Here is a 22,210-nt window from a genome sequence, read left to right as displayed (position 1 = left end):
CTGGCGGCTAGTAATTGATAAATAAGTGCAGAAAAAAGGTTTTAAACTTACAAGGAAGGGTAAATATTTGGTTGAGGTTGATAATTTATTTCTTTACGACTTTCTTGTTGATTTCGTACTTGAAGTAGCCGGGTACTCTGTTTTAAGTACCCGGGTGCCGGTACCCGGGGCCCGGCTTCTAATATAAAACCTGCATTAAAGCATATGAAAGAGCATAACTCGTCACAAGAATCGTTCACGCATACCTTTTCCGCGATTTGCCTCCAGGGCTCCTTCCCCAACAAAGTTGACAATGTCAGTGGCAGTAGATATGGGAACCTCTCAATTGAGCCACAATACGTTGCATCAAAGGGTGGGCAAGTCGAAAAAGGTGATTCAACACCTTGAAGGATAGGCACGTCACACCAAGCAGCGGACACAAGTGACAACAAAGTCAAAGATTTCATTACGGTCTATAAAACACCACAACTGTTTTCAGTCACGAGAATTTAATGAAACCAAATGAATACACGCAGGAAGAAACATATATATGCTTGTGATATCGGTACCTGATGCGACGAAGTTTCCGACGAAAGCTGAACTGCATTTTTAAACTGACCAATCAGTTCCAAGAACCAATGCTGTCTCTCATCATACTTCATTTTGGTACAAGAATCAATTATGAGTGGGACAACACTGCAAAGGAATTCCTTGTACTTTGTTCCTACAACAAAAGTTTACTTAAAGATAGCTTCGGTGATTGAATGATCAACAAAGCCAAAAAAAAATTAAAACCTTGGGTTGTAGTCTTAAATGTCACTCGAGTAATTTAACGTCTTTCAATTACCGAGTAATAATTAACATTTGTCAAATAAACTGTTTCTAGTTTGCTATATGGAAGGTTTCACAAATATTTCCAGCAAGGTTGTCTCACAAACGTAAACGACAATGCCAACAGATGGTTTGATGTTTTCATAAAGTCCTAATCGAATAAGGGGAAAGCAGGAGGACGTTAACCTTTCGTCGAGCATCGAACTTTTTTTTCAAAACAAAAAAAATGACAACACAGGTTTTCTTACCAATGAGGCCGGAACTTAAAATAAAGTCAAAACATGGTGCAAGCCACTTCACCGGAGCGATACCATCTCGAACCATGCAACAACGCAGAAATAAATCATTGGTGTCTGTGGCCTATAAAAGAGTAAGCGTTTGAGGTGAAAGGGAACGTTTCAGACAAACTAATCATGACAGGCCAATTTTCTATAAACTGTTATATATTACCTTCAAACTTTATTTGGATAATTTACTATTGCATTATCAAATAAACACTTTGATTTGTATCATTAATATTGTCGCCTGTGTTCTTCGTATTGTTTGTTATCGTGGGAAAGCTAAAGCCTAATGGGCTGGGCTTGCATGATGGTTGAAGGAGTTATTAAAGCTTTAAGTTGAGTTGCAGTCTCTCTCTAAACTGAGGTCTAGAAGCTGGCTCCGTGTGCAACTTTGGCAAATATCTAGGTAACACTTAAAAGAGACTGTGGAAAAACAAAACAGTCCCACCCCCCTAAAAATAACCTACTTGTGTGTTCCGCAAAATGCGTTTCACGTCTTCCAAAGGGATCAGTGCAAAACAGCGAGTAAACAACCTCAAGCATTCACTCTAGCGAAAATAAAGAGAATCAAATTAATCTCATTCTTACAATTTTACCAGTGCATATGAACATGGGTAACCAACTTTACCTCACTCTTCTCTGCACCAAACGCATCATTATACATGTGCTCCAGGGCTGTTATGGTCCATCCGATCACAGAAGTGGGAGGTTCTTTTAAACTAAGAACTGAAAGGTAAGCTTCTAAAATGGTCTTCCTCTGGGTACAGTCCTGGTCAATCATGTCAAGAAAGTAAGATGCTAAACTAAATTCATACATTACGGACTATACAAGTTTGGTGAGGTTGTCAATCTCCTTCGTAACTGATATACACAATAGCTAGATCAAAACTTTGTGTACACGGCAGCATAGTACTTATCAAAGTCAGCTCCCGATAACTCAAACCATCACCAACCCGATTTCCCTTTATTGGTGAAAACTGTACCACTCCGGGAATTTTACGCTTCTTGTCAAGGTCCAGAATCTCCTCAGTTAAAAAGCGCAGTTTTAGTATAATTCTACTTCACATGGCGCCTTCAATAAGACGTGAAATTCCCGTTTAAATCCTGGCACTGTACAGGCGTGAGTTTTATCTTGCACTTGGGTTAAGGGTTAGCTGCAGCGCCGTTGTAATTTCCTCGTTTGAACGGCTCTATAGTTTTCACTGAGTGTATTCCTCAGTAATGTTCTGGTGATCTAGCATAGAGCCACTGAATGAATGTGAATATATGAAAATCATTTATATGAACTTCGGGTTTTAAAATGAATTTCAAAGCGATCTTCGCAGATATGAACACTACTTGAGCAGGGGTAAAAATAAGGCCTGAGAACAATTCAGACCTGTACGGGATTTGAACCAATGACCCTTGCGATATCGGTGCAGTACTCAACCAACTGAGCTAACAAGCCAAATGGCAACTGGGAGCTGGTCACTGTGATGGTTTGATTTGATATTCAATATTCTTAGAGCACTGCACCGGTATCACTAAGGTCATGGGTTCAAATCCCGCGCGGGCCTGAATTTTTTTCAGGCCGTATTTTCACTGCTACTCAAGTAGTGTTCATTGCTGCGAAGATCGCTTTGATATTTATAGAGCCACGAAACTGACTCAACTCCCCACTTAAAATTTAACTCTCGTCTCTACAGATATATGGTGAACTGTGTGATATTTACTGACCATGCTATTTCTCCATAACTCTCTTAACACTTCCTCAAGGAACTCTTTCATCTTGGAAGAGGAAATGACATAAACCAGTCTTGACAAATTTTTCAGCAGCTCTCTTTTGCACCGATCCTATCACAGATTAATTCCAAATAGAGGTCAGTAGAAGCTCTTTAAACTTAACATTATTCAGATCGAGTGGGCGTCGCAAACAAGTGAAATATTTCAATATTTTTCAATACTCGCAGAGAAATTTGGTATCTCCAAGTAGTCATGCGATGATCTATTGATTATATTAACACCTACGAAATACCAAATCATTCACTTTAACATTTTATTTGTGGTCACAAAGTAGAACTACGGGCCAGAACTAAAAATCCAAGAAGTACACGTCCTGCAAAGCGCGGACAGTATACCAATTCCTTTCTTTTCCAGCGCTTGATAAGATTCCTCTGAAAGAACACGGCTCAACAATGAACCCGTTGGGACATAAATTCTGGTTCATTTCTAAGATTTACAAGAATTCTGTCTTTACTTTCCGAACTTAACTATGGAAAATTTTGGAACAATGTTAAGGTCCTAAATGGTCTTTTTCTTCGTATTTTTGTTCTCTTGTTAAGCGATAAGCTTGTCACCATCATGTTCGGTCATTTGAAACTGTCTTCAATGAAATCGAGAATACTCAGATTCCAATTAGGTTCGTCCTCCATTCTGAAATCGTGTCGAGAAGGCGGCGCTGAGGAATACGCTACTGGGAATGGCGTTTTTTATTGTGTATCTATAGCAACGGCGATCTTTTTACATGTGAAGATATGTTATTTTCTCGTATCAAGATATCTTGTTTGCGAAACGTAGTATTTTATTGCTTTTTATGTAATAAGGTTGGATAGGTATGATTTTGAACTCAGAATATTTCGTATGAGAACCTCAACAAAAGTGTCATATCGTGAGAATATTACACTCACCTCCAGGCCCTCAAACATCACACTACTAAGCAGAGACGACAAGAACGAGGACAAATTGGAGGAGGACTGGGCTTGGGTCACTGCAAGCCGAATACACAACTGCCTTGTATCCTCCCCTAGGAAGGACGATGGGGCAGTTTTTAGTTACATGTATCTCACGTCGACAGAGATAAATAAATGAGGAGAGCAAACTATGGAAGGCATAGAAAGTATTTACAACACCAGAAATAGAAAAATGGATAAGGCATAGAAAAAGAAATTCAACAAAATTGGCAGTAATGTCGCCATCTGATTGGCCAATTTGCCGTTGTCGGCTAAGAATACAGACAACGTTGCTCGCGTCAACGTGTCACGCATTAAAAGAATCGTTTTATTTGACGTTAATACTGTGGTAAAAAACAAATCGACAGTGGTTTAGTGTGGTCTGTACTCTTATTGACAACAATATTCGTCATTACAGTGGCCAAAATTTGTTGCGGTGCAATGGTGACGAATATCGTTGTCGATAAGAGTTAAGTTCACGCTAAACCAATGTTAATTTGTTAAATAGAAATTGTGGCACTAGATTTATATTACCAAAATTAGCCCTCATGATTGGTCCAAGTACTGACACCCAATTCACTGGCGGTAGTGCGACTTGAGGACCGTTGACCAATGATTCTAAGACTACAGCCACCCTTCCTCCACCGAAACTCGAATGAGGACCTGGATCAATAAAGCCATGGCGATAATTTACCAAAAGGAATCACTCTAAAATCTTTTAAAATAGCAATCCCTTTTGGATCGTATTATTCGTTATTACACATAAAAATCGCTCGCAATCGGAACACATAATGTAGGTAATAATCAATTCTTACGGGCCGTTAGAACTTACCGACCGTGTCGTGCATAACGCTATTACAAAATTCTCAAAAAAGTGCAATTTATATTACCTATCTTCCCAGACTGGTTAAGAAATTCAAAGAGCAGTCGCAAAATACTCCTCTCTGACAAGTAGCTGTAGTTTATTGGAACTGACAGAGGAAAAATAATAGTCAGTGCTGAATGGAGCAAAGGAAACGTCACGCAAAGACTTGCTGGTGCAGTAAAACGCTAGAATGGGAAATAAGACATACACTTTTAAGGTAGAATTTTGGGCACATTCTTTAATTCACCAAGCAGATGAAAAGCAATTCTAAATGTCTTTCCTAGGTAAAACTGAGATGACCGATGGTCGTTTACAAACACTAACTGGTAGTATCAGCTACAAAAAAATGAAGACAATACAGTTGCAGGGGAAGCAAAGCATCGAAATAATATTTGACGATGAAAGGAAAAAGTAACATATAACAAATAATAAAACCGCGACAGAAACACATCATGATCATGCAACACTCGTTTTACGGAAAAGCAAATAGATTCACTTTCCTGAAACCTTCTTTTGTTATAGAGGTGCAAGATATCCATAATAACGGCAAAAGAAACAACGTCAATGAAATAACAGATCAATAATGTTAGGTGAAAGGTTACAACGTTTACTCGTTCAAAAACAATCTGACGAGATAAATACTACTCAAATCTCGCCATCCTATATAGAACCTAAATTCTGTACCAGTCTTTAAGCTTCCTCGCCACATAGAATAACAATTGAAAGAGTAGTTTTTCCCATTTCCTAACACACTCCACTGTAAGGACTCGTTTGAAAAGACAAGAAAACGTAGTGGATAGAGCATCCAATGGCGACGTCACCAAGCACCTAGGGTTCGTTTTGTTCGCCCGACCTTGGTGACATGTTTAAGATCATTTAATAACATGCACGTTGTTTCTTACTCACCACTTGTATCACTGACTGAGCTAGAAGTGAGTGCACTGTACAGATGACCAAGAAGCCAGGCAGTATTAAAACTAAGACCAACATCTTCTGGCGATGAGACAAACTTCCAAATAACAGTTATAAACATAATAAAAGTGAAAAAACCAAGTTTATTACGAATAATGATAATGACTATTGCTATTATTATCATTGTACATTTTTTTTTACTTCTCGATCCGAGACAAAAACGAGGTCCTAAAGCGCTAGAGGAATGTCCTTTCAAATTACTTAGTAAATATGAACTGTTTTCTGGATTTTTTTTTTCAATTGAATATTTCTTTGAATTTCACTGACTTGCTTCTTCGTGATTCTCCTTAGTGCGCCAAAAGCGCCCCGCCCACTACTATTGGAGAAACCATTGTTCACATCGTCCCCATTCGAGCTAGTTCTTTTTCCAGGTCTTTGTACTTTTGAAACTTTTTCTGATGCTTTAGTGGAAGCATTCTTACCAGGAGTCATACACTCGTCAAATAGAAGCGGAGATAATAATACAACAACTAACAATAATAATAATAATAATAATAATAATAATAATAATAACAATAATAGTAATTCTTCAACTTTTTGTTATAAATAACATTATCATTATATTTATCATCATCATTATTATAATTATAATCATTTCTTATTCTTATAACACAAATCATAAAAATGGATATTGGAAAAAACTGCACAACTAATTACAAAAATAAGTAGAGATCCACTTTTCCACATCGCCTTAAACATTATTATCAAGGGGAAGTCGTCCAGGTGAAAGTGGTCCTGAAAAGGACTGTTGCTAACTTAATAAAAGTAACGACAATAATTATGATAATAATAACAACAATAAGTAGCGACGACATTTGAAACAAAACAATCTACCATCCTTACCTTTTGGAGAAATTTAATGATGCTTCCCCCACTTTGAGAAGGAAATACGACGTCAGAAGTAGAAGAATCCACCTATAGAATAAGCGGTCCCAACTGTTACACGGGACAGTGTTTGAATACCGGTACATAAACAATGATAATCTAAAGTGGTCGAGTTATCCTTTCTGATAGAAACAGTCAAAAAAGAAAAGTGAAGGTTCACTCAATATCCTATAAACTCTAGTGTCTTAACTTACGGTAAACAACCCCTGCTCAGACCCAAGTAGTGCTACGATTCCGTTCACAGCCGACAGTTGCCGTCGCTCAGAAACATCCTGTTCACAAAGAAAAAAGTCGACAATTTACGATTCCAGTGCCACCGCACATCAAATGCGTGATCCTTACCCTTCAGTTGTTAATTAGGCTATTGAAATCCTATTTGTTTTTTCTTTCTTTGTTAACATATTCATGTTTCGGTGATACTTGACAATACAGACGTAATGTAATTCCAATATGGCCGGGTATTCTTTGAATAAAGGTGAATCAACAATCTACCAGATTGTATTTTCTTTTAGTAGTCAAAGAGACGATCACCTTCATAATAAATTACCTTATTTTCAAGAACACTTCGCCAGTCCTTGCCAATTTCTCTGGCCAACTCAATGGCTCCACCATGACCACATGACACAAGTCCATGAAGAAGCAACCCGAGCGATAAAGAAATACCGCAAACCTAATGACACCATCAATAAAAATCAGATCAAGATGAATGTCCATCCTCGTATTCTAGAATGCTGCTGTTTCGTATCCAAATCAATTTCCGAGTTCGAAAATGGTTGGAATGTAATCAAATGGCTATCTTTTGTCGAGCTTAAATACACATAGCTACATACCTCAAGGTATTTGCCTGACAACTTTTGAATTGTGTCGACGCACTGCAAAGCTTGATCAGCAGACAACAGGCTCGTGTGGAACGCGTTTACACAGACACACGCTACACTATAAGATAGGCACTAAAAAAACCCCGAAAACCATATCAAATACACTCTTCAACAAAATAACGTGCGCTTTAAATCAAATGGTGTGCTAATTATGTACTTCGACTGATGTAAATGACTCCTAAAAATTTTGTGGATACCCCTAAATTTCTGGTTTTCTACTGCAATAAAATCTCGCTAACGCACTAGATAAACCTTACCTGAAGTTTTTGATCAGGGTCATCGCACTGCTCGTTCACACTGTCAACAAGTTTGTGATAAAGATTTGTGACGTGAACCCTGGAGTCAATAAGACCTTCCTTACACAAAGAGGATGCAGCGAGTCCAACACCGAGACACGCGCCTTCCCTAGGAAGAAATAGATTCACCTATTCAATTATATGATTACATCACACTTCCAACCAATTTAAACCAAACAGATAAACCTTGCCAACTCAAGAAATGTTTCACGAAATTTTTAATTCAGACTGTCTTTAACTTTCTTATTTGGAGCTGCGATGATTGGCCCAATAGCATTACATGGCTCAGGGTAAAACAATTGCACTGTGCATACATCATCGTCAGAGAGAATGAGTGTTGTGCATGTCCGGCTCGAGATATTCAGGAATCATTTTATGCATCTCTTACGTGTTATCCAGGTCATTTGAAAAAGCAGTCTCCTCCAAAACATCTAAAGCTGTAGACAACAGTAAATAGCCCTAGCAAAAGAAAAGGGTGGAATATTTAATTATCAACATACGTTACCCTTCAAACATCAGTGAAATTAAAGCAGTTTTGCCCAGAACCCAACTCTTACATAAAACAAAACAAAACAAAACAAAAAACAAATAGATAGGCGAAAAAAAAGGAGGGGGGCGAATGGAGCCATTAAGTTGCACTTCAGGTCATTGCAGTCTATTTGACTTTGCAGGAAAGGTAAATGCAACACGTGGATAGTTAGTTCGGAATCCTCCTGAAGCTGAGCGCCAGCTACATAAGGAGCAAGTACTTGCCTCTTTACCGTAAGCGTCGCTGAAAAAGAACGAGATAATAATATGTTTACTGAGACATGTATTACATCACAATAAAACTGAGAAGAAAAACTGTAGCAAAGCAACATCACCAGGACTACACACCTGAAATGTTCTTCATAGAGTTTGCTGAGGAACAGACCAAGTCCCACAGAACAAGACATCTGTAAAACAGCTGAGCTACCGGATCTACATAAAATAAAATCAAAATTTTAAGATACTTTTAAAAGACAAAGTGGTGGTTCACTTTTGTTAATTGTTTCCCGAATCAAGGCTTCAGTAACTTGACTGATTTCAGACTCTCATAGACTTCTCAGTCCTCACTACAGAACAACTTCTCCAGCAGTTCGGCCCCACCTTTACATCATGACGCCCCCACATCGTTGATCACATTTCCTCACGGCAGAATTTATCCCCTTTCTGTCACGTCATAGTTCATTTCGATTAACATGAAAGTTATATGTGAAAGCATAACAAAGTTCTACCGCAAAGAAATGAGTAAAAATATTTCGAGGAGAACTGCTTGAGGTGTGGGCGAACCTCTTTTACTTTCGGGGGCGAACTCGCCGTGGTGGGGGCGAATTAGAAACGGGGTGAACCTGCAAAGGGGGAAACCTCCAAATGCCTTGTTCTTTACCTGTTTTAATTTTCTACAAAAAGCTTTTGGTCATAATTAACGAAGAACGCATCACAATTTCCGCAAAATCCAAGAATTAAATTAACATATCTCAAGAAGATAAATCACACAACTTGCACAAACTTACTTGGATTGTCCTGGAATCCTTTGCTTCAGCAGCTCAGTGATGTCGTAAATTCTATCAGAGTCAAGTATGACAAGACAAGGAACCAAAAGTGACATGGACAGCGCAGCACACGAGCGAGCTAACAACGAACTGGCAGTGGAGGTGGGTGAAGACACCTGCAGGGTAGTACATAAATCAAAGTATACAAAACATCAATGTGAACTTAGTAAGCTTGCTTTGGTATACATTACGATTGAATGAAACTGTCCGGGAAACTAGTAGCCGGCCATAACCATGAAATATGTCAACGGCGGGATTGTTTTTTGGACTCTGTTGGTGTCATGTGCTGTTTTTTCTTTCTTTTTTTTTTTCGGTAATTATATATATATATATTTTTCTTTTTTTTTTCATATAGGTTCACAAAGTCACCATAAACTGCTGACAGTCTTATCTACCAAGAAAGAGAAGGTTTACAATCACCTGTTGACACCAAACCAGAGTAGGACCCTTCGGTTTATAATTACCATCCAACACCACCATTACTGTGTCAGTCACCACGCTCAGCCAATCGCTGTTCCGCTGATATTGTTCTGTGGTCTCTGAAGAAGTCTGCTGACCTACATATATCGACACAGCCCGTGCAAGCCCTGCTAAAGCAAGCACTGAGTTACCTTGCACAGACGGGTTACCTCTAAGAAAAAATATAATCAATCATAAATATTAAAAAAAATTAATCAGTGACTAAAAGCTCAGAAATGTAACGATGCTAGTAAAACATAATGTATTTCGCACATGAGACGGAAAATCTGATTCTTCAAAGCCATTATCTTTGGTTTGATTCAGTTGTCAGTTTAAAATCTTTTTATTCACGGGTCCAATTGATGACCTTATCACTACTTGAGCTGGAGCCATTCTTGAAGGCGAGACTGTATCAAAACTTCTCCGTGTTTTAATTTTCTTGATCAAACGGGTTAAAACCTTACTTTACCGCACCTTTTTTAAATATCAATACTAAGAAATGATATTCAACAGGCTTTTGACGTCCATAGTTTGGCAAAGGAGTTCAGTAAGCCTGGAGTTTATAAATCAATCTAGTAGTTATCACAAAGCAAACTAAAGTTTTCGCCTTTCTTAATGAGAATTGTTTTAAAGAAGTAATTCTTTCTGTTCTCATTTCGGCAATTTTCATGCGACACTAAATTTACCTTGACGCCGCTTTAAGTCGTTCAGTGATCTGATCTCTTACCCTGAAGTTCAAAACAAGCCCAAATACAGTAAATATTAAAATAATCGGGCATGAATAATGAGTAAAGACTAGTCTAAAGGGCCTTCCAAAACAACACAAGACGATCAGAAGCCTTCCAACACATGATTCACGTGTTAAATTCATATTTCTATAGTTCATTGCTGGCGTATGTTACAAAGTGCTTGCGTTGGCTTTGTTTTGAGATAGCCGATAAACGTGACTGTCTTGCAAACAGTTGATCATGATCCTCTTTGACCATGAGAACTGGTATCACCGAACTTAACAGCAAATGTTAGCAAGAAGGCAATTCATAAGAATCACTCCATACTAACCAAAGCCAGCAATTGGACTGTCTTGTTTTTAGTTCTTCCATACTCTGAAAATGACCATGGCTATGCTGCATCTCAAGCTCAGCCTTACGACCCTATATCGAGGCCACCAGAAATTAAAAAATTTTCAGTCAAATTTCTCCTCAAGAGCTGAGTGATCGATCACGGAAACAGAAGATGAGAATAAAGTTCTAACAACAATCGACAGCAGGTTATTACAAACTCAAAATGTAAGTATCACACTACGATGCAAAATATTGAAGATCAAGAAGACAAAGCCCCAAATTAAGAATTTCTTGAGCAGTGCAATGAAGTTGAGACTATTCTTCACTTAATTGCAGTTCCACCTTGCAGCGAACAAAAACTCCTCTTGCTTTTCGTGACTTAGCGTTTCCCAAAATCGGAACTGAAAAAAAGACTTACAAAGGGAGTAGAAGAGAATCGAAAGAGGTTCATCGTGTGTACGTGACGCACAACACAGTGAAAAACGTTTGAGTAATAGTTTGCTGATTCCTTCTTCTCCTCAATCCTTCTGCGCGGTCTTCGCAATGATGTGGATAGCGACACCATTTACAATCGAATGGCGGCCTGAGAAAAAAGGCCGCCGCACGGTTAAGGCGTAACACAGATACGATAATTGACGTGTATGGAAAACCAGATGGAGCTTTTGAGGTGAGATGATTTTCAAAACGCCTTTCGTAAATATATAATGAATCATATGTGAAAAGCATCAAGCTTTCTGCTGGGATCAACAATGTCCAAAGGATCGAGTGTGTAAATAGAATACGAAAGATGACAAATGTTTAGTTCAATCGAATAAACATGTCATATGTTTCTCAAGATCGTGGGAAAAGAAAAAAAAACCCCACTTATTATCTCATACGTACCTCCACACAAGCCTTGTAGGAGCGATTCATAAAGGCTAACCATGCCTGAGGCAGTAGTAATGTTCTGTGCCATTCAGTTGGCTGCACTGGGACCTAGTGAGACAGGATGGTTCATCAAACATACGTGTAGTCACTCAGCACACGACAAACAGACGGACCGATTTTCACAAAGAAATCACAATAAGTCTATCGGAAGTAAGATTTTGAAATTGTGGGGTATATCACTCAGAAATTCTTTAGTTTTAGCAGTGACATATTCAATCATGTGATACGTTTGACCAATCGCATGGGTGCGAATTTATTTGAATGAATATAACCGGTTTCGCTCGTACGCAATTGGTAAAAAGCGATCTAACATGCCTTCAATAAAACTGGGAAATTTCCAGTGGACATTATTAAAGTGATATTTCCCCAATTTTCAAACAGCGTCCTACCGTTATCAAAGAAACGATGAAACTTCTGGATAAAAACTCAGAAGCGAATGTCCCCCACAGTAAAAAGTTTCGACAACAAGTGGTTTTTTTACGTTTTGCAAATGAGATGCACAAAAATGATGCGTAAAAAACGCATTACAGCCATCAATTGGCGTGAAAAGTGCTCGTTGGTACATTCCTCTACAAAATCTGTTCCTTGAAGCAGTTTTGTTCCATTCTCGTGGATATCAGCAAATGGTTCTATCAAATGGAGTAATGTTGGGAAAAAGAAGAAAAAAACGTTTTTGCATCATTGAGATCATGGCTGCATGACTAACTTTGCCGAGAGACGCTTCACCAACGGAAATTTCTACACCGCACCAAAATCAGTTATTTTAGGTCACATAGATCTTGGTTCACTGACACTCAGGGCTATATCTGACTATCCTTAAGGGGATGAAAACAAAAGCCTAAAAAGGGAAAGAAACTTGCTGATATTCAAGTGAAAATATCCATTATAAATTTTCACATCAAGTGCATAACTTACTTCGTAAAGTAATGAATCTAACATCTGTCTGTATGTACGGGCACAATCAACCGTGTATCTTCTGGCACGTTTTCCTTCGTGTTGTTCGAAGGGAGGTTCGAAACTAAACAGTATTCCAGCTGATTCAATACAAAAGAGTACTTTAAATAAGAGAAACATAAAAAAAGGCGCACCTCTCATGGCAACTCACAAACATGGTAAAAAAAAAAAAAAAAAACTCCCATGGCTGATAAATGTAGTAGAAGATATTGAGTAAATACGCGAGGCTACATAGCAAAGGAGAAAATCAGGGACAGAGAAGGATGTTCCCACCTGATCCACACCTTGGGATGTAACAGTTCCTTTTAAAATAATAATTAAGTAGTCTTTCGTACGCATCTCTTCTCGAGCCCGCATGGAAACTAACTGTGATCTGAATCTAATATTCCAGGTGAAAAGATTATCGCGAAACTGACCGTGGAAAATAGCTCTATCAATGGAAAAAGGGGAAATAGTGCCCATTGAGAGAAAATGACGACGGATGGAGAAGCAAACCTCAGTTTCCCCCTAAAAATAAAAATACATTTTGTGGAATCCACATGTCCACGCCAGGGCCCCCAACTGTCCCTATCTGTCACCGCTGTTTCTCTTGATAGAACTAAAAAAAAACTTAAAAATGTGGAAGTACGTTATATATAATAAATCAATATCTGTTGTATTCTTGGAACCTGCAAGTCCTTGGTTTAATCCAGGTGATTTCGACTTCTCATAGTGTGACATCAAAAATTTTGGTATGGATTGCAAATTCCTCTCGTGTGACGACGAAGCATGTAAAACAGTGTGACCCAGGCCCCGTGGCATAGATGCAACTTCCAACCTGATCATGTTTGTCATTAACTTCTTATAGCCTGCAATTCATCGTATAAGTAATAAGGACTGGTGATCTTCTCTTTTTCTTCATCAATCATGATAACACATTGAATTGGTTCAAGAGTTACAATTGATAGCACCTGTATGCTCTATCTTGTTTACCGTGAGATCACACAATAAGGCAGATTTTCTTGATTCAAAAGTCATTTATCATCTTTGTCTGTTATAATAAGGAGTTTGTTGCCCTCTAAAGATGGAATCGGTCAATGTCTAGATGCTAAGATCGGTACAGTTGGATAACTCCTGTTGAATAGTGTATGCAAAAACAGTGATTTTCACGAATAGAATGAAGACTAAAAATCTGTACCTGGGAGTACATCTTGTTTGACCATCTGTAGAAGCTCAACATAAGCATTCCCTGGGGGTGTTGAGTTATCAATGTTTTGTTGAACAGCGACATCACCATCTTCTTCGTCCGCGTTGCTATCAAGTTTCTTAGACGCCAGAATTTTTTCTTTCAGTGGAAGGTGGATCTGCGAGTGGCATATTTGAAATATTACTCTTTACAGCGTGTTTCGTTTAGTAAATAGGCGTTGCCTATGATGACAGATATAATTTAATTAACATAACTTGTGATTGATATTAATTCCTCAAAATGATTTAAAAGTGTTAACTTGTCGTGATTTAAACCAGTTTTTCAGAAGAATCAGTAAGAGAGAGAAGTCGATTTTTGCAACTGTTCGCTTACCCGAATCTGCTAACCTGAAGTGAAAAACCTGTTTTTACGACCCGCCACAGAAGTAAGTTTCCAGTCATGTTTTCTTGAATTTTGACATGAGATTAAGACTAAATTTGCGTTTTCTGATTTCGAATTACAAATGTATTTCTCTTAAATCGAATAATCATTAAAGTTTGGATAATATTATACGGTTTGTGGTGGTCGTCTGAGCTGACCAGTTCCGAGTAAGGAAACACAGCGTACGTCTGATTTGTAGTTTAGACGCGACGAGCTACCACAGGGAGCCCACACAAGCGGCTCACACAAGCGGCGTGTCTGGTCGTTTGTTCGAAATATAAAGAAATGTATGGGAGAATATTGAAGAGTCGTAATATCGTAGACTTATATCAAGGAATGCCTATGTTCAGGCTCAAAATAAATGTAAACCTGCCTCACTTGCTGTGTATTGTCGTTTCTGTGGTTCTAAATGGCGAATTTAAGCGATTTGGTAGATTTTGCGTTGACTGTTACTTTACTGTCTCCTTATATAGAAAGGAATATAAAGAAATACATTTCTTTATATTTCGAACAAACGACCAGACACGCCGCTTGTGTGAGCTCCCTGTGTGAGCTACAGCTATCGAGTGCAGGCATTCAGAGCCTGATGCTTAGACTCTGGTGCGAACCGACAGTCAACTTAACCAAGAACAATTATGTTGAATGTTTAAACCCACTGCTTCAGACATACTCTACAATACCTTTGAAGGAAGATGAATGAGCTTGAAATCTGATGGATGAAATTTCGACAAAGTCGTGAAAGCAGCATGAGCGACAGGTGACTCCTGAGGGTAAGAGACGACATCACACCGTGAGCATCAACAAACGAACATTAATTCCTGGCCTTCAATGCCTTTGTTCAGCGCTTTCACGATCTAAACCATTGTTTGTCTCTCAGAGGACCCTTTAAATTCGTTAACATTCACATTTTACAATTCACATTTTAATACTTTTTCTTATATTTTCGGTCTTAGGAGTCTAAATATTTGTCTTAATATCTACAGTATATGTCTGTGTCGCTTGCTTGGATTTGTAAAGACTAAAATAAGCAAGTGAAAAGTTCTAAGCCTCCCCTCTTCCCAGTACAGATTTCGATTTGTGAGCTTTGTATCATGCAAGTTTGGCTAGAAGTCGTACCTGAAATTTAAAAACAAACTAGCGCTAACCGTTCCTTTGATTTTGAAAGCACGCATTTAATTTCACGCTGACTCGCACACAACGGAGTTATAAAAAATCACGTCACTTTTAGTAGAGCTACGTCTCATGCAAAAAAATTCAATTTTTTACAACAATCGTACAAACCTTATGTTGCGTTAGCGACCAAAGAAAGGAAAGTGCTTCATTCTTAAAATTCTAAAAGTAAACAAAATGTCACGTTCAAGTTAATTCTGAACATTCATTTGGAAAGGTGTCCATGGTTTTCAATTCACTTCAATTCGTACCAGATAAGCTGAAGAGTTAGAGACCAGGTGGGGGACGATGCTGAACAACTGACATATACTGCACAGAACTTGGGGACGTCTGTCCACGCCAAGCTTCACAGAAAGAACTTTCCACCCGGTGCACAGATCCACAACCTGAGGAAGGGTAAAAAATGTGAAACGGATCTGAATTGCATCCAGGAAAAGTGCGCCCATAAAGAAGCCCGAAGTAGATGCTAATATTATACAATTGTCCGTTACATGTTCATGTGCTTGTTTTTTTTTTTCTTCAAATAACTACTAAAAGGCGCAAAGGCGTTTTAGAGTTTGTACAGCGGGACTTCCATTAAACTTTAAACTTTAATGATAAATACTCCCAAAAAAGGTTTTTCAGTACCTATTTACAAATATGAATGCTAACTATAAATGACAAGCTATTGTTAAATTCTAAATTCTAACAGTCACTCGATCATTCATTCATGGCAAGTTTCAGGACTTTCTTAAAGGCCTTTACAGATGTAACGTTTCTCAGGTCTTCGTCTAACATGTTCCACAGAGATACTGCTCTATAGGCAAAGGACCTTTCACAGCCAGTCGTGTGGCTTACCTCAGCTTTACAAAGCTGCTCCAGGGCTTGCAGTGCTAGTGATACCACTAACGCAGAGGGAGTGTTTTCAGTCTCGCCTGGTCTTGTATTCTCATCCAGCAATTTGGACAGCAAACTGAGTAGATCTGCACCGTGCTGAGAGGGTCTGAAGAGGACCACCAACACATGACAAACAAAATTAATCATATAAATAGCATTATTAATTTTCAACTTCTTTCCCCTGTGAGTCTAAATGCGTTTCATATTGTCTGTGCTAATTCTCATTTGTTTGTTCATTTATTGTGACGAACTGACATCGGAGATGCTTCCCAATCAGGATTCATCGAATGCTGTTTCAACTTTTGTTTAAAACAGAGCTTTTTTGGCAACCCTAATAGCCCTCACGAAACTCTGATAAATATTTAGTATTGGAATTATTTAACCCCACCAGAACTTCGGTATATACTGCAGCTGATATGTCTTACATCTCACAAGTGAAGGAAGCGAGACGCCCAATCACCTTCAATTTTTAGCACTGAAATCAGAGCAAATAACCGAAAAGCTTGCTTCACTTTCTTCCCAGCTGGCAATTGGCCGCAATTAGAAAGCAAACACTTTCCTTTGCCCTGTTTTGAATCAAACGGCATGTTATCAAGGAAAACATGTAAAAACTATATGTTAAGGCTGTATGGGTCAATCTGTTTTGATCAGCTCTCTATTTCCACAGAACGGTCGAAGTCTGGATCTTTATCGCCAGTTGCTAAACTTAGAGAAATTCATATGATCACCACGCTAACTCGTCTGTTTTGCTAGGGATTAACACTCGTTAACAAACCTCCATGCATGATCGCAGTAGGTAACAAAGCATAAGTGTGGTAGCTGTGAAAACAACTGTTGAACTTAAAAAATTCGCTACAAATGTGTACTACGTTATTTACATGTACTTTATTTCGTATGATCGTTACCTAAGCTTGCAGATGTCCAATAAACAAGCTGCTTGAGCAATCTTAATCTCCAAGTTCAATTTACCTCCCAAACTGGAGTCAATTACTACATTCAGTGCTTGCTGAAGGTGCGGGAACACTCGGTTATTTAACTGCCACAACTTGCAAATCAGTCTCAGATACACAGGTTTAAGAGGAGGGCACTTTCCTATCGCCTGAATCGTATGTAACACGGGGCCTATACAAAACTGCCAAACAGGGAGATGAACACAAATTAAGCATGGGCAAGAATTGATGTCTGTAAAAGTTGTCACATTAACAAAGCTTCATTTTCAACAGTTTTCCAAAAGGAGCGCCAGATGAAAGCTTGCTACATCAAATGTAGTAATTGCGAAAATGCAAATGAAATGATTACACGACAGCCAACAGTAAACATTGGAAACATAACACACTAAGCTAAAAATAATAATATGTTAAAAAAAAACCTCCCAGCTCCTCGACATCAGACTAACCAACAGCCTGGTAAGTGCCTGCATGTTGGTGAAGAGACTTTAGTACCTTATGAGAAGCAAGTTGTGGTATTGTGTACAGAGCATGCTGTTTCACTTCAGGATCGACTTCTTTACTAAGTTTGTAGAGTAGTAATGGCAGGAAGGTAAGCGCCTGCAAAATAAGACACAGCACATAAACATACCGAGCCTAAAATATCTACAAAAGTCTCATTAACACAATTCTAAATCTGTAACCAATTATAAAACTAAGCTAGTAAAGCCAATTTGAGAGGGAAAAGGCTATGCCCTAATTGGGACTCATTTGCAGTTGATTAAAGAAAATTAACAGTTAGTTCTAAGGTTAACTTAAGAATAGAGAAGATCAGTAGTGGTTTTAGACAGAGAAATGATGAAAACAAGGTACCTGTTAAAAGTTTGCTCAGAAGCTTATGACCTAGATCATAAGCTTCTGGTTTTATGCATACAACCCCATAAATTGTTTGATACATGAGAAGAGTAAACTCTTTCAAAGTAAAGTACGTAGCTGAAGTTTTCTGTTTTCATTACTTATACAGGAGTATCCAGAATACTGTGGTACTTGAGGATAAAAAAACCATCAATAAGTCTGTAAACCTGGTTACATAAACAAATAGCTAGCTAGACTGAGTATTTTTCTATCTAACATCTTTCTTTGTTTATAATAATAATAATACTAATAATTTATTAATTTATAGTGCACTTTTTAACATGTAATGGTTTATTTCATTGTTGGTGTTCCATGCAGACAAAGACTTTGCATTTCTGACCTGGGATGGATCTGCCTTAGCAAGAATTGGAATGACTTCCAAGACCTCCATAGCAAGACATCCTTGTGAAGTCACCAACAGTGCAGACAACATTAACGGAACATGACTCAGCAGGTGATAGTGTGAGGCTACTGAGTTCTGTAAATTGCTCAGCCATTGCTTTGTAGATTTGGTGTTTCTGAGAAAGTGAAAACTGTCACATTTAAGTAATCAGACCATAATGCCTTTTTGCTCATGAAAACCAGGATTAATCCACATCACATCATAACTTTATTTATATAGTGCTCATATCCTATGCTCAAGGTGCTTTACAATCATAAAAAAAACATTATCAATAAATATTTTCAAATTAACAACCATATTATATTATATGATACTTAACAGAGCTAAAATTCGCAATGATTAAAAAAGGAAAAATTAAAACTAAAGCAATATATATAAATCTATAGAAATAATGATCTGTTATTAATGAATTTAGTAAACAAGTACATCTTAAGTGATCTTTTAAAACTAAAGATGGTGTTAGACTTCCGAATTTCAAAGGGTATTAAGTTCCATTCTCTTGGTGCATGAACAGTGTTAAAAGTTTATTACTAACAGCCCTCAGTGATCTAGTAAGAGAAAGATAATGTAGTTTCTGAGCTAAATAGTTCAGTGATGCCCCATTCAGTGATTTATACCCTCGAAGCAGAATCTTGAAAATTGAACACAGTATTGAATCTGTAGCCACTGAAGCTCCTGCAAAGCAGGTGTAATATGCTGAAACTTACTCATTTAACATGCAACTCTAGCCCTGGGTTTTCTACAAACAGTAATCTTTGTAACTGATACTTAGGTAAGCCATATAATAATGCATTACAATAATCTAGTTTCAATGCGACAAATGTGTGAACAGCAACTGCTGCTGATTCTTTAGCAGAGCACTATTACCCAATTAAGGTGATCATTTCTTCAGCACAGGCTGTCATTTGTCTGATACATAAACTGAGAGATGAAGAATAGTGCTGAGTATTTCCAGTAGCCTGAAAGAAAAAGACAAATCATACTACCTCATTTGTTTCCCATAATTTTAAAAATTTAAGCATATCATGCTTACTTGAGATTGCTGAAAGCTTATTGATGTTTCATTGTATTTTATGTACTTTTCTTTCATTGTGACATCTTGTTGCAGTTTTAATTTTGCATGTTATTTGATATTATATATCTATTTAGTGCAAATATTTTTCCAATGAAATTCCATGAGTTTTATCTTGTTAAAAGGTCTTACAATCACAATTGCTGTGATGTGTTCATAAAAAAACCCTAATTCAAATCAATCAACCAAGGCATTCTAACTGCAGCCTGAGGCAATCAGTATGTACATGTAATTCTTACCTTACTGGTAGTTTGGTTTTGCTTTATAAGGGGAAGAACATTGTGTTCCACAAATCCTAGGATCTGGAGAGCTTTACTGTGTAAAGACTGCCCAGTGCTGCCCTGCATCTTTGTGCTGAATGTCTGCCTGGGTGGGGATGTTATAATTTGAAGTATTGGTTGCACAAGAAACAGATGACTGATAGGAAGAAACAGACACTCTGGCTTGAAATGTTTTAATTGACTTTGCATTGTTGACAAACCTACATAGAGAAAGATGAAAACATTTAATGCCACACTCAAGATTTGTCTGATGAAGATCAAGGTCTTTAAGTGTGGAGTGTTAACATTAACAACCAGACCTTTTTTGCCCTTGCTACATCTGAATACATTTGAAAAATTCACAAAGGATCTATACTTACAGAGCTGGAGAATATGAATGCAGCAGTCTTCTGCTGAATTCAGAAGAAGCTTGCTCAAGGTTGGTAAGATATATAATTGCAAGAAGGCCTTAAATAAGAAAAACCAACAAGATTATTAAGAATTCATAAACTGCAACCACCAAGTCAGTTTTTATTTTAATCTGATACTCTCTTAAGTTACATGATAAGAATCAATAAATTTTTCTGTTTTAAAAATTCCTATACATTGTTAATCCTTTATACAATAAAAAAAGATCAAAATTATAATGGTTTGAAGAAATTTTGACCAAAAAAAATTAACCAAAACAAATACATGTATGGTCAAAGCTTACATTTCTATCTTAATGTCTGACAAGTAAACTCAAAACCATAAGTGTTTACCATCAAACCTAAAAACAAAAATCACAATTGAATAGCATTCATACCTAGTTCAGAAAATAAAACCACTTGACTCTCAATTTTTTCTATTTTTGGCAAGCCACTCAGCCCTTTGGAAAATTTTCTGAGCCCTGTTTGAAGTTCTTATTACATAGACTAAGTTATCAAAGACATACCTGTGGGCAATGCAGTTGAAATGTTTGTAATAAGAGGATGGATGTTGTCATATCAGACCCAAAAGACAGACTCTCACAACACAAAGAAAACAAATGATTCACCATCAGCTCCAAATGGCTCTTACCTACATGTACCATGCAGAAAAAAGGTAATTATCAAAACAATAACTACAATAAAAACATGATTGACATCACTGGAAGTTTCTTCTGTTCTTTAAAACTTACCACCAGGGAAAAAATTGCTATGTTCTAGTAACCAGTATGTCAGACTGTGAACAAGAAAAGTTGTATGACTGAGAGATTTGCCATCAATCTAGAGAAAGTGGGACAAACAAGTGTTAGTAAACATGTGAATTTTTGTCAGTTAATAAATCCTCCTGTACCATACTTGAAAAAGAGCAAGTTGTTTCCCTGATGCAAAGGGAGTTACATCCTGACTTGCACATATACATCATAAATAACTAGGGATGTTAGGGCAACTGGAAAAGGATCCTTAAGCTGAGGTAAGTTTGAATTCTAAAAGTGTTAAAAACAATCCCTAAGTTAAAATCCTTGAAATTAATCTACTAACAAAACATTAGGGTCTTTAAGCAAACCACGACGGCGACGGCAACGAGAACATGGAAAAACAATAGATCTAATTGGCAAAACAATAGCCAGGCACGTGCATTTTAAAACTTTGTACATTTCTTAGCCGTCCTATGCAAAACGAAAACGTGATATCACCAAAATTTGCGTCCACTGTGAAGCGAAACCGCCGCGGCAAATTATTTTAATTTACATTTGGAACTCAACGCTACTTTTATGCGTTATGTTGAGTTTGAGGTCTGGCGCCCTATGAGACGGTAAACACATGCAGCCATTTTCGAAATTCTAACTAAAAGTAGAAACTCATATTTTAATCGACGTCTTCCGTGCCATTGCCGTCCTGGCTGCTTAAAGTCCCTATTAATGAGGCAAGGTGGCCAGAGTAAGCCAAATAGGGTTATGTAACTGGACTACCTTGGATAATTCTGTATTTAACAAATGGTAAACACCACAGCATACACTATTGAGTTATGGATGCACGTGGGAGGTTGCTAAGCACGAAAGAAGTGTAAGAGTCACTCGAGGCCATAGCCGAGAGCGACTCTAGCTTCTTGAGTGCTTAGCAAACCTCCCAAGTGCATCCATAACTCAATAGTGTACGCTGTGGTGTTTACCATTTGTTTTATAACATAACATTAGTACAATGTAGCTAAAGAGTTCCCTTTTATTTAACAAATCTTACGTGACCAGAAAAAAACAAGCGCGCACAGAAAAATAGTCTTTGCATTTGCTCGCGTCAGCAGCGTACACCCATGGGCAAATGGGGGACGTTAAATTGACCAATCAGAGC

At 37.8% G+C, this 22,210-nt stretch overlaps 1 protein-coding gene across 9 annotated transcripts in view; it reads right to left on the bottom strand.

Moving 5' to 3' along the window:
* The window catches only part of LOC111324587 (focadhesin), a 39,080-nt gene that overhangs the window by 3,363 nt on the left and 13,507 nt on the right, over window positions 1–22,210 (bottom strand). For 4 of the 9 annotated variants that reach the window (XM_088757015.1, XM_088757012.1, XM_088757017.1 and 1 more), the window contains exons 8-45: window positions 21,058–21,145; window positions 20,833–20,957; window positions 20,279–20,366; window positions 19,878–20,119; window positions 19,434–19,525; window positions 18,504–18,681; window positions 17,765–17,869; window positions 17,228–17,454; window positions 16,284–16,428; window positions 15,698–15,832; window positions 15,558–15,608; window positions 14,957–15,040; window positions 13,848–14,013; window positions 13,339–13,518; window positions 12,632–12,750; window positions 11,672–11,764; window positions 10,788–10,879; window positions 10,415–10,456; window positions 9,690–9,900; window positions 9,231–9,385; window positions 8,572–8,655; window positions 8,449–8,467; window positions 8,084–8,154; window positions 7,657–7,804; window positions 7,352–7,471; window positions 7,069–7,191; window positions 6,716–6,793; window positions 6,480–6,551; window positions 5,571–5,657; window positions 4,690–4,849; window positions 4,334–4,462; window positions 3,758–3,873; window positions 2,808–2,924; window positions 1,720–1,860; window positions 1,559–1,639; window positions 1,059–1,170; window positions 549–703; window positions 246–452 (exon numbers count right to left, since the gene is read on the bottom strand). In XM_088757015.1, coding sequence (XP_088613141.1) covers window positions 246–452; window positions 549–703; window positions 1,059–1,170; window positions 1,559–1,639; window positions 1,720–1,860; window positions 2,808–2,924; window positions 3,758–3,873; window positions 4,334–4,462; window positions 4,690–4,849; window positions 5,571–5,657; window positions 6,480–6,551; window positions 6,716–6,793; window positions 7,069–7,191; window positions 7,352–7,471; window positions 7,657–7,804; window positions 8,084–8,154; window positions 8,449–8,467; window positions 8,572–8,655; window positions 9,231–9,385; window positions 9,690–9,900; window positions 10,415–10,456; window positions 10,788–10,879; window positions 11,672–11,764; window positions 12,632–12,750; window positions 13,339–13,518; window positions 13,848–14,013; window positions 14,957–15,040; window positions 15,558–15,608; window positions 15,698–15,832; window positions 16,284–16,428; window positions 17,228–17,454; window positions 17,765–17,869; window positions 18,504–18,681; window positions 19,434–19,525; window positions 19,878–20,119; window positions 20,279–20,366; window positions 20,833–20,957; window positions 21,058–21,145 — 4,638 coding nt within the window. Of the gene's footprint in view, window positions 1–245; window positions 453–548; window positions 704–1,058; window positions 1,171–1,558; window positions 1,640–1,719; window positions 1,861–2,807; window positions 2,925–3,757; window positions 3,874–4,333; window positions 4,463–4,689; window positions 4,850–5,570; window positions 5,674–6,479; window positions 6,552–6,715; window positions 6,794–7,068; window positions 7,192–7,351; window positions 7,472–7,656; window positions 7,805–8,083; window positions 8,155–8,448; window positions 8,468–8,571; window positions 8,656–9,230; window positions 9,386–9,689; window positions 9,901–10,414; window positions 10,457–10,787; window positions 10,880–11,671; window positions 11,765–12,631; window positions 12,751–13,338; window positions 13,519–13,847; window positions 14,014–14,956; window positions 15,041–15,557; window positions 15,609–15,697; window positions 15,833–16,283; window positions 16,429–17,227; window positions 17,455–17,764; window positions 17,870–18,503; window positions 18,682–19,433; window positions 19,526–19,877; window positions 20,120–20,278; window positions 20,367–20,832; window positions 20,958–21,057; window positions 21,146–22,210 lie in introns of those variants that run through there. The other 5 variants (XM_022928188.2, XM_088757013.1, XM_088757016.1 and 2 more) reach the window with 5 other exon arrangements.

This window comes from Stylophora pistillata, chromosome 4 (assembly GCF_964205215.1).
Source record: "Stylophora pistillata chromosome 4, jaStyPist1.2, whole genome shotgun sequence".
Classification (NCBI taxonomy): domain Eukaryota; kingdom Metazoa; phylum Cnidaria; class Anthozoa; order Scleractinia; family Pocilloporidae; genus Stylophora; species Stylophora pistillata.
The sequence above is the reverse complement of the archived record's forward strand: the minus strand, read 5'-3'. Positions and strand labels throughout refer to the sequence as shown.